At 36.1% G+C, this 12,733-nt stretch overlaps 1 protein-coding gene across 1 annotated transcript; it reads right to left on the minus strand.

Moving 5' to 3' along the window:
- Window positions 1–2,099: 2,099 nt before the first annotated feature.
- LOC106068878 (putative uncharacterized protein DDB_G0272516) lies at window positions 2,100–6,872 on the minus strand. Its single transcript, XM_013228380.2, has 3 exons — window positions 6,566–6,872; window positions 5,189–5,271; window positions 2,100–4,340 (listed from the first exon to the last, which is right to left on the minus strand). Exons 2-3 carry the CDS (start codon window positions 5,259–5,261, stop codon window positions 2,410–2,412), a joined length of 2,004 nt encoding a protein of 667 aa, XP_013083834.2. The 5' UTR covers window positions 5,262–5,271; window positions 6,566–6,872; the 3' UTR covers window positions 2,100–2,409.
- Window positions 6,873–12,733: the final 5,861 nt, after the last annotated feature.

Genomic DNA, 12,733 nt, shown 5'->3' on the forward strand with positions numbered 1-12,733 from the left:
TACTGACAGGTGTATGTGTGTGACTTATAGACATCAAAACCGCTTGACCAATCTTTATAAAACTTGGCAGGAATGTTTCTTGGGTACCAACTTAGACCGTAGTGTATGTATTGTAGCCCTAAAACAAACTTAAGACCCTAAAAAAAAATAAAGTTGTCCGACTCTATTACAGCTATAGTATTTTATGGATCTAGGCCATGGTTAACAATGTTGATATGAGAAAAGATCGAAAGGATTTAGACCTAGATCTAATTTTAAGAAATACACTTTGCGCAGATAGTTTTTTACTTTGACACATGAAAATACAAAAGAATATCCGTTGATTTCCTTATATAATAAAATTAACCTTCAATTTTGTGTTTCAAAAGCATTTTTTACATAAATTAGTTCCTTATATCTATCACTACAGATTTCCTGACGAACATTCTTTCATTAGACAATACCGTAATGAATCGCGTACTAAAAATTATTTCGTTTAATTGTTCACTTTATAATCCCATTCATTTAACAAAGCTATCGCTCTTTTCGTTTTTAATAGATATGAATGTATCGGCTTCGTGTAAAACCATTTTCGCAAACCTAATTTTATTTTCGTAGCGTAAGAGAAAAAACTTGAAAGGATCATTAGCTAAGTTTAACATACATCTAAATCCAATCCACTAGATTAGTAAACACAAACTTAGACCCTCAGGCCGCGGGTAATGTCAGGCTAGTGTGTATATAAAATTTATATTGTGTGGGTTTTGCAATAATACAAATATGAAATGTCTGTTATCGAGTTTTATTTTTATTTTTTTACTTCTAGAAAACAAAGATGGAATTGCATCATCATAGTACATCATCAGTTTATTCATTCAGTTCTTCAGTTGTTATATCAACATCATGCATTTGACTTTACGAAAAAGTCTCTAGAGAAACCGGACCGACTTCGTAATAAGAGCAAGATTTTTGGAGCATCAAAAAGAATCAATCATAAATGACTATACTATATATTTCATATTTAACAATTATACTGCAACTTTTTTACTATAACAGACAAATTGTCATATGTCTTATAATAGTGATAATACCAATGCATAGCTTTGGAAACTGAAATTCTTTTATATTTTTGGGTTATATGTGTGAGTGACTGGATCATATTTGCTATATTTATTGCTTTTTCGACCATTACACACTTCAGTTCAAAACTTGTTTGAACATTTAAATGTTTTATATGTCAGTGAAGACTTGAAACTGCATTAAACATATTTCTTGAATTGAGTATTGTGTGTGATAGAGTTTATCAAAGTGACGAGAATTATAAATCAATTGAAAATAAAGCAAGAGACTTATCAGACTTAATTTTCTTATAATATTTTTAAAGTGCATTGAAACATAAAAATAAGTTCATTTATGCTTAAAAAAAACTAATCTAAACCTTTGGCAATTTAGAAATATTAGCTTCTTTAATATGAAAGTAACTAATTCGTTGTGGATTCACTGTTCTCTATTTTGTTACATTTTATCTCAGAAGCTCTTGTACTAGATCAAAGTCAAAGTCAGAGTCATCCTCTTGCAGATTAGTTTCATAAAGTCAGAGTCATCCTCTTGCAGATTAGTTTCACAATGTTTTACCTCTATAGGCTTTAGAACTACGCGCTTCATTTTATAAGTGTTGATAGAATTCTCTTTGTTAGTCATCAGTCATCCGTTAGACTGTTGACGTTTCTTGTAGTACTCTTACATTTCTTGAACATAAAATAAAACATCAATTACCGTTCAACTATAGTGTTCAACTGTACAAACTAAGGCATTGACATATCAATGTGACATTAATTTAATATCTGTTGCCAGGGTTGTTGCTATATTCAATGAGTCACTAGTTGGAAAGACTCATGACTAATTTGAAAAAAGTTTTTGTTGTACCGTGACTGTACAAGTGTGATAGGCTCACTTTGATCTAGACAGATCTTTACACTTTATCTAATTGGTAAAAAAAAAAGTGGTATATAAATCTAAGTATTACTTGTATATTAAAAACGTTTCTAGTTCTTACTTTGAATAAAAGTTTAATTTGAAATTTAGACGACACTTTCAAACGAAATTAAAATAGAACCAAATTAAAGGCAAGCAACAACCAACATTTTTATTAGATAAGAAAACAAAACGTTGAAATAAACTAGAAGTCAATTTGATCCATCAACCAGAAAACAGACGGGACAAGTGATAGTAGAACTTCTGTTGAAGTTTTGTTCAATTTAGTTACGCTCAAATCTGATGTGACGAATATGTTTTTAGCATGCACTGAATTAGTCCAGATTTTTTATGCTGCCCTGTAATCTTTCAAGACAAAGAGTTCCGTGACATATAGATCTTTCACAATTCTCAGACACAGAAAACATTTGAAAAGCATTTAGAGACGGTACTCGGTCAGACTAGTTCCGTCCCTTCGAAGCCAATCATTGACATTATTTTATCCATGACGTACGGCGAAGGAATCGACCTTGGCATGATGACCTGACCTGACTTAAGCAAATCATGAGGCGAAGAGCGGCGCATCGCCGCGAAGCTGGCCAGCGCTGGGGCTGGGGTGGGCAGCGACTGGGCTGGTTGTCCGAAAAGTAAAGGGAAGTTGGCCTGTGACGAGGCTGGAGGAAAGTAAAGCAAGTTGCTGGGAAACCTGGAGCTGGATGTCAAGACTGTGAAGGGAGGCATGCTGTAACCTGACCCAAAGAGATTTCGCCCGGTCGGAATTTGAGGGGAAAGCCTTGCAATATTCGGCAGTTGATTCTGACTTATGAACGGTATCTGCTGACCAATAAATGGTGGAATGTTTTCATTATTAGCATTCAGGAATTGGTCCATGGGGTTAATTGGCGAATTCCTTGGGATGTTTTCTTTCACCTGATTGGTCCATTGTGGAGCTTGAAAGTTTGGTGAGTTATTTCTCGGCTCGTTTAGTCTCTCCTGCATTTTGTTATCCGTTTGACTCCTCGCGGCGGGTGAGACAGATTCAGACCTTGGAGGGTTAATAAATATTTGATTGTTTTCGGGCATTGAATTGGGAGAAGGATTGCTTGGAGGGCTAGGAGTTGTTTCCGGCACTTCCTGTGGTATTCTGGGATTGTTGTTCCTTCTTGGATAATTTGCAGGGCTTATTTCATAATGTTGATAATTTTCCGAATTTCTTCTTTGTGAATTTCCAGGCATGTTTTCTTGGTTCTGTGGAACGCTCGGGACATTGTTGCGAAACACATTATCTGCTGCATTATTTTGCATCTGATAACTGGGTGCAACACTAGCTTGCCTCTGAAAATTTGTAGGAAGATTCGCCGGATTTTGATAATTTGTTGGAGCATTTCCAGGATTTTGATAATCTATAGGAGCATTGCTAGGGTTTTGATAACTTGTAGGAAGATTGCCAGGATTTTGATAATTTGTAGGAGCATTACCTGGATTTTGATAATTTGTTGGAGCATTACCTGGATTTTGATAATTATTTGGCGCCTGGCTTGAATGTTGATAATTAACAGGAGCATTTCCTGAATTCTGATAATTTGGTGGATTATTGCCTGGATTCTGATAATTTGGTGGGATATTGCCTGGATTCTGATAATTTGGTGGGTTATTGCCTGGATTCTGATAATTAGATTGAGTATTGCTTGGATTCTGAAAGCCAGGCGAAACACTTCCTTGATATTGGTAGCTACCTGGTGTAAAGTTCTCATTTCTTGGAGCATTTCCTTGAAAAGATGCCGTGCTTTCCATCTGGCTAGCATCAAATCTTGGAGTCAGTGGTAGGGTAGGTGGAAAAAATCCATTCATTTGTGGTAAAATGTTAAACGGTGGTCTTAAAGGAAACGTATCAAAGTTCGTCATAGTTGGCCACGAGAATTGCGAACTCTGACCTGAACTCTGACCCGAACCTGTAATACCATTATTATATCTCGACTGTGGAGATTCAAAAGTCTCTTTAGGGATATTGTTGTTTTGGAAATCATACGTCATTTCCTGTTGCATGGGTCTGTCTGTCCACACTGCGGTCGCCTCAGACGGTCTCTGTCGAACGTCGCCTTGACTTTGAGCTTGACCTTGACCTTGCTGGGTGGGCGGCGCATTATTCCAGCTCGTGGAAGACGGGGCCGATGATCCGGGGAGCATTGTTTGCCCAGTAGAAGATGATACGAACATATTTGCATCTCCTGGCCTGCCAAACTGGCCCTCTGGTGGCGGGGTTGTCGGGGCTGGCGGAGGCACTTCGATATCAAACATCTCTTGTGCTACAGAGGTTCTCATAAAGTTTTTGGTAAACTGGTCTAAATTAGGGTGGGCAACCATATTCATTATGAACTGAGACAGAGCTGAAACAAATGATAACATTCTACTGAGATTATTGCTAACATTGCTGAAATTGTATTTTAAAATTGAAGAGAAAATATAACTATCTGAACAATTAGTTGACCAACTGAACACAGACCAAAGTCCTAGATCTATATTCCTGTGGAACGAGTCATTGACAGCATTGACACATTTTTTCTTATTGTTTACAAGTTGGAAACAAAATGTTACAAGACAGTTTACAATTGCATACGGAGTCTCTAGAATTATAGGTCACGTGATGAATAGAAAAATATATTAAAGCTGGCACAATTCTTTCTCAATCTTCCGTCTCATAATTTTAAATTCTCTTTAATTCCCTTGAAACAGAAGGTAGATTGAAGTTTACTTCTAGAATACATACAACTAGATGAAATCAAATAAAGCGCTTTCATGATTCCAATGGGATTATAGTTATAAAAGTTGGAAAAGTGTACTTTAGAATTGTCGGAACAGGTTTTAAAAGGTGTAAACTCCTGTTTAAATATTTGACATTTACCATTATTGTGCAAAGGCTTAAATTAACGGAGAGGCTGCTGCAGACGGCTTTTGGAGCAACCCAGAATGCCTTCCTGCTCTTATGGCGACAGGGTACACTTTTTTTTTAAAGTTCCAGAAAATAAAGTACAAAATATTTCATTGACCCTAAACGACATTATCTGTCGGAAACTCAAACTGTGTTTTATTGAGCAATATATATTCTATGGGATTGGCTCCAACATCAGATTGTTGAATAAAGAAACATACTAGTACATTTGTTTACATTGATTAGAGGTCTTTAGGCGATCTGTTTACATTGTGTAAGACAAAGTCAAAACATCAAGATACTTACATTGAGACGATGTGATGGTACAACAGAGCAAGAAAGCAGTTAATGAGGTCATCATGGCGTGTGCAGGAAGCATGGTGGAACACCTTTGGGGGAAAATACCGTTGAAAAAAAGATTTTATTTCCAAAAAGGTGACATCTCTACGAGTATTGCATTCCGTTCCTATACTGACAATTATAGCGTTTACAAATGTGATCATCTTTATGTGTTTATTATATATCAGTTACAAGGATACATAAAGTTATAACAAGATAATATTACTCTTATATCGTAACACGAAACATAGGCTCAAAAACTTCACACGTATTTATGATTGTACGAAATAAACTCTACATCATCTTGTCGTGATACAAGACAGCTGCATCATTACCTGTATCATAACATCATGTCTTAATACAAGACTGCTGCATCATTACCTGTATCATAACATAGCATTTATACAGGGTACGTGTCCTGCCCAGCGTAACTGTCGGACCATAAGAAGTCCCTCTATACTGTCCATACCGGCGTTGGCAAGGACATCACTGTTTGTAGTGAGGTCTTGCCACCGTATGTCATGATGGAGCGCAAGCATCTTTGGTGGAAGCACTCAAGTAGTCTTAGTTGTTTTATGTATAGTGCCATGTCTCAGATCCATATAGAAGGTTGAGAGAACCACTGCCTGGTAGACATTGATTTTTGTAGGCAGGTGGAGCGATTTATTCCACCAAACTCTTGCCTGAAGGCGTCCATTGCGCTACTGGCCCTGGCCAGACGGTCATCAACTTCCCTTGAAAGTGGGCGTCATTTGAAACTCTACTAGCCAGATATGTGAAGTGGTCTACTACGTTAAGGGGCTGTCCGTTTGCGGTGGGGCTGAGTAGGGAGACGAACGTATGCCAAAGGCAGTCTTTTTTGGTGAGCTCAAAGGTGGTCGACGTAACAGAGGCGCCCCACGGAAACGCTTCAAAGACCAGCTTAGGAGCCAACTTGCCTTAGCTGAAAGAGAGCACCTGGTAGTATGCGGCCTCAGAAAGAGACAGCTTGAGGTCACTCACGAGGGCCGCGGGATACACATTTGAGACCAAAAGAAAATCCGCTGCCGAGGACAAACGCAGACGGCGAAAGGAAAATCTAAATTGACCACCTGCGGACAATGGTTATGCTTGCCCTGGATGAGGCAAAATATGTAGGCAACAGCTGGGGCTGCGCAGCCACAGGGAATACTGCATTCCTCACTAATCTTTGGATTCGAAGACAAGCCTTATTAACATAGCAGATATAATAATAACATTTAAAAAAACATTTTTGTCCTCTTATCCATGAGACGAGCCTACATGAAATAATTTGTTAAATCTTCTTGATCTAGTTTGTATTTCTTGTAAAATTCATTTACTTACCAGTTAGTTCTAGACTTGTTTTTGTTACTTTGTTACAAGTAACAACACAGTAACAATTGTGCACACAGAGGATAATGTTACTGTTTTCGTTAGAATATAGATGTAACAAATGTTACGTTTTAACAGCATATCAATGTGACATAGTCCTCCATTTTAGGGTCACAAACAAATCGATGTATTTCAACGTCCCACAGTCACTAGTCACATATCACTTAGGTGTTTCTAGCTACTTCTGCTCAGTGTTCCATTCTCTTCAACTAATGACATCTCAGCAAAAATATAAAAATATATTCTACCGAGTCAGACTCCCCCATGCACCCCCCCCCCACCCACCTTATTATGTGTACTAATTAAAATTCGTTTTTGTTTTCTTGTTTTCGCTTTCCTTTTAACTCCATCTAGCGAGACTCTCGAGTAAACACGTGAATGTAAATGACTCAAATATTATGCAACAAAACAAAACCTACATTATGTATAAGACAGTTACAAATAAAGTTGTAAGACTATTTACATCAGAGAGGGGCTCCATCCATCACTCACCTACTCATCGTTGAGATGAAAAGTGGTCGTGCTTTAGCTTTCTATATAAAGGCTGAGCTTCTAAAATCAAAGTTTGTAATCTTCAGTTTGTATGTTTTACGTTTAAGAAATTCCCACAGAATGGGAGATTATTACATCTTAGACCAAGGATGGAAGAGGGCAGCGTTCGAACCCAGGATCCTTCCAGTCGATGGACCAGAGCGCATACCACACGAACAAGCAGCCATCCAGTTCTCGATTCCGTGGAATAAATATGATATTTGTTTGTTGTTTGTTTTACATGATTTGGATGTTCCTTCAGATTTGAAGATAATTTACTTCCTAGTCTAAACCTCCCACAGGAGGTTATTCATTTTTGTTCTTGTAAAAAAAAGTAAAATTAATATTTTGAAACTAATGTCTATGAGTGTATGTAAAGTAATAACCTCACAGATAAAGAAACTTTAAAAATAAAGTTCGTAGTGATTAGTCCAGGACCGAACTAACCCTAACCCTAACCCTAACCTTTTAAGATTGTTTTGGACTCGTTAGTTTCAGACATCCCAGCAGACGTGAAGTTAACGACGCCTTTGTGCTATTTCTTACTGGGCGGAAGTGGATGACATCAAACAGGGATCGAACTCATGTAGACAGCCTGAAGAACAAAGTCAAACGTCCAGGAGGTCCTCGACTATAACAAGCAAATAGTTTTGTTTAGTTAGAGTTAGCTCGAGTTGAAACAGTGACCTACGCATTCGCAAATACAACTTGAACGATTTATTTGCACCTCTAGGTACACACACACACACACATACACACACGCTTGACGATTTTTATATTAACATATTTGTATATGTAAGCTGTTTACATTTGCATTCATTAAAGAGTAGAGACTAGACTCGTAACAGTTGCACGGCCAATAAACAAGTCAACATTCATTCATCAACATCGTCCTGCCATGAGGCTACACCCAAGTATACTTCCTTACATCTGGTGTAGCACGTCTCCAGGTATAGTCTTTTACATCTGGTGTAGCACGTCTCCAGGTATAGTCTTTTACATCTGGTGTAGCACGTCTCCAGGTATAGTCTTTTACATCTGGTGAAGTAGATCTCTAGGTATAATAACCTACAGCTAGTGTAGCCCATGTCAAGGTATATTCCACTACAGCTTGTGTAACACATCTCCAGATATATCCCCTTACAGCTGGTGTAGCACATCTCCAGATATATCTCCTTACAGCTGGTGTAGCACATCTCCAGATATATTCCCTTACAGCTGGTGTAGCACATCTCCAGATATAGTCTCTTACAGCTGGTGTAGCACATCTCCAGATATAGTCTCTTACAGCTGACAGCTGGTGTAGTCCCTTACAGCTGGTGTAACACATTTCCATCCCCTTCATATATAGCACACTTTTTTTTCGTTGTTGATTTCCTGCTGGAGCTATTCACATCAAGGCGTGACCTGTAGGAAGTGCACATTGAGTTTAAAAATAAAAAGATTATAAAGAGATTTGTTTGTTTTGAGAATGTGTATTCTCACACAACCTCAGAAGCAGCCCCCACCAGGTAATTGTCTAAAATAGTAAAACATTTTAAAGAATCATTTGACGTTGTTTTTCACTTGAAAAATAACAATTTATAAAGAAAGAAATTTCTGTCTTCTAGTCTATCTACTTTTTTTTTTTTTTTTGGGGGGGGGGGGGGGGGGGGCCAAAAGAAGAATTAAAAAAAAAAGGTCTTTCTAGTTTTTCTTTTGTCCTCTAAATTAGACAAATGGCACAAAACTAATAGCGCTTTTTCATCTTACTGGGGTCTTTTAGGGAACAAACCTAGCCCACCGTGTACACAGAAGGCACGCCACTGCATGAACCACTGTGTACACAGAAGGCACGCCACTGCATGAACCACTGTGTACTTAATTGTGGAGCTTTAAAATAAATATCTCTCTTTTTCGCTCTCTGGAACCTTCATTTTATTTTGACCTGCGCATCTTGGTTTCTCCCACAAAGATTTGATTTGGAAAGACCCGCTTCATAATGCGCCCCCCCCCCCCCGCGACACATACACGCTCTCATATCGTGGGCCCGTTGATTTTAGTACCTTTTTACTTATCCCCCTTGCCCCGCCAACAACACAAAGTCCCTCGTACACATTCCCTTTTCCCTTTCTACATTTCTCTTGGGTATTTTGTTCTCTAAATAGAAAGAACTATCAACTTGGTTTTATTAAGTGTAATCGTATAGTTCACCTCTTTAGAATGTAACGAATTGACAATAGAACGAGAATCTAGATTTTCAGTGCTACTAAGATATAGGTTGTTTTTGTTGTTGTTGTTGTTGTTGTTGTTGTTGTGAGTCATACAAAGTACCATTCCTCCTCCTTCTCTCTCTCGCAAAAGAAAAGACTCTAGATCTATCGAAATAAGTCAAATACAAACTTTGAGGCCATTCTTTAGAAATATCAAAACAAAAAAGACTCTAGATCTATCGAAATAAGTCAAATACAAACTTTGAGGCCATTCTTTAGAAATATCAAAACAAAAAAGACTCTAGATCTATCGAAATAAGTCAAATACAAACTTTGAGGCCATTCTTTAGAAATATCAAAACAAAAAAGACTCTAGATCTATCGAAATAAGCCGAATACAAACTTTGAGGCCATTCTTTAGAAATATCAAAACAAACAAAAGACTCTAGATCTATCGAAATAAGTCAAATACAAACTTTGAGGCCTTTCTTTAGAAATATCAAAACAAAAAAGACTCTAGATCTATCGAAATAAGTCAAATACAAACTTTGAGGCCATTCTTTAGAAATATCAAAACAAAAAAGACTCTAGATCTATCGAAATAAGTCAAATACAAACTTTGAGGCCATTCTTTAGAAATATCAAAACAAAAAAGACTCTAGATCTATCGAAATAAGTCAAATACAAACTTTGAGGCCATTCTTTAGAAATATCAAAACAAAAAAGACTCTAGATCTATCGAAATAAGTCAAATACAAACTTTGAGGCCATTCTTTAGAAATATCAAAACAAAAAAGACTCTAGATCTATCGAAATAAGTCAAATACAAACTTTGAGGCCATTCTTTAGAAATATCAAAACAAAAAAGACTCTAGATCTATCGAAATAAGTCAAATACAAACTTTGAGGCCATTCTTTAGAAATATCAAAACAAACAAAAGACTCTAGATCTATCGAAATAAGTCAAATACAAACTTTGAGGCCATTCTTTAGAAATATCAAAACAAAAAAAGACTCTAGATCTATCGAAATAAGCCGAATACAAACTTTGAGGCCATTCTTTAGAAATATCAAAACAAACAAAAGACTCTAGATCTATCGAAATAAGTCAAATACAAACTTTGAGGCCATTCTTTAGAAATATCAAAACAAACAAAAGACTCTAGATCTATCGAAATAAGCCGAATACAAACTTTGAGGCCATTCTTTAGAAATATCAAAACAAACAAAAGACTCTAGATCTATCGAAATAAGTCAAATACAAACTTTGAGGCCATTTTTTAGAAATATCAAAACAAAAAAAAAAACGCACCAGAGTTACTGACAAGAAAAAAAAAGAAATTTATTTATTTGCATTTAATCAAGATCTAGGTAAAAAACAAATGCATGCAGTGTGTGTGTGAGTCTATTTGACGGGCATAGGAAATAACGTAAGGTCATAGACATATATATATAGACTGGACGATAAAGTAAAAATTATTATGGGAAACATTTGGGAAAAGATTTGGATAAGTTTGTATGAGTTATACAGCAGTTATGAGCAGTGTAAAATTAAAAGTATTTTTTTTTTCAGCCATAACCTATATAATTGATAGAACCCCTTCTGTATTATTATATCTCTAATCGTGCCTACCAAATCTATTAAATTTACATAATTAAAATAATTATAAATAGTTTTAAATACTAGATTTAGATCTAGCCTATATAAATACTATAGTAAAAAAATACTACTTACTACTAGTACTATACTACTATACTATAAACTATAATTGTAATCTGTATAGTCTAGTCTATATAGTTAGTATATAAATAGTCTAGGCTAGATTGTCACTAGATCTATAATCTATACTTATACTAGATCTAGTCTATAGTCTGCATGCATAGATGATAGACTGACTAGTTTAATAGTTAGTAGTAAAAAGTATGAAAAGTATTAGACCTAGTTTTTACAAATATTAGTCATATTTTTTAGATTTAGATCTATCATTTCTATCAATATTAAATTAGTGACAGTCACGGTCACAGTGATACTGAATTATTCTGACTTACTGAAACTGAAAGTTACTGTGTATAATATTCAATCTTTTTTCAACCTTTAGAATTTATCCTTGGCCTATCGTACTACGAACATTAGAGCACGTTCTGCTCATTTTCTTTGACTTTTTTGACTAAAAACTAATTCTAACAATTTGAATCGATAAGACGACCGCCATACATTAATAAAGAAGCCATATGTCAACAAACATAGATCCACATCACAAACCTATATATATTTGCCTATGTCTATGATTATGAAAGAAAGGCAAAATATTGGGAATATGGCAGTTTTGTACTTTTCAAAACTAAAGATCATAATTATATATTGGCTGAAATTTTAGTCCTAGAATTTATAGCTCAATTGCCGCCATTTTTTTTTCACATAGATAGAGTACATAAAACATATTTGACTTCCCCCAAATAAAAATAACTTCCTACTTCCAGTCTATATTTATTTATGTCTATGCGTAAGGCATATTAAACATAAGAAGACTTTGGGGAAAAGAAAAAAAAATATGCTTTAAAATACGGAATTTGTGATAGTTTAAAAATGCTTTCTAGTCTATGTAGTCTACGGCCTTTTGGGGAAATACCGAAAATAAACTACAAAGGTTTCATAGAAAGCTTGCGGTTTTTCACGAAAAAGTTGTCCAAATGTTGTGTATCTGTCAAAAGCCTTTCGTAGCGAGTAAAAGAAACCTTTGCACGAAATTTCATGCGGGTACGTTCGATAGTTTAAAAGATTTCGTGATCAGTGAATGAGTGAGTGAATCAGTGAATGAGTGAGTGAATCAGTGAATGAGTGAGTGAATCAGTGAATGATTGAATGAATCAGTGAATGATTGAATGAATCAGTGAATGATTGAATGAATCAGTGAATGAGTGAGTGAATGAGTGAGTGAATCAGTGAATGAGTGAGTGAATTAGTGAATGAGTGAGTGAATCAGTGAGTGAGTGAATCAGTGAATAAGTGAGTGAATCAGTGAAAGAGTGAGTGAATCAGTGAGTGAGGGAGAATCAGTGAATAAGTGAGTGAGAATCAGTGAATAAGTGAGTGAATCAGTAAATGAGTGAGTGAATCAGTGAATGATTGAATGAATCAGTGAATGAGTGAGTGAATGAGTGAGTGAATCAGTGAATGAGTGAGTGAATCAGTGAGTGAGTGAATCAGTGAATAAGTGAGTGAATCAGTGAATAAGTGAGTGAATCAGTGAATGAGTGAGTGAATCAGTGAGTGAGGGAGAATCAGTGAATAAGTGAGTGAGAATCAGTGAATAAGTGAGTGAATCAGTGAATGGGTGAGTAAATCAGTGAATAAGTGAGTGAATCAGTGAATAAGTGAGTGAATCAGTGAATGAGT

This window comes from Biomphalaria glabrata, chromosome 1 (assembly GCF_947242115.1).
Source record: "Biomphalaria glabrata chromosome 1, xgBioGlab47.1, whole genome shotgun sequence".
Lineage (NCBI taxonomy): Eukaryota > Metazoa > Mollusca > Gastropoda > Planorbidae > Biomphalaria > Biomphalaria glabrata.

What these genes read in the sequence shown, in the direction of transcription:
- LOC106068878 (XM_013228380.2), bottom strand. Translation starts at nt 5,261, where the DNA reads ATGCTTCCTGCACACGCCATGATGACCTCATTAACTGCTTTCTTGCTC. An exon ending in TACCATCACATCGTCTCAAT is followed by an intron (nt 4,341 to 5,188) that starts GTAAGTATCTTG and finishes CATTTGTTTCAG; the next exon opens with CTCTGTCTCAGTTCATAATG.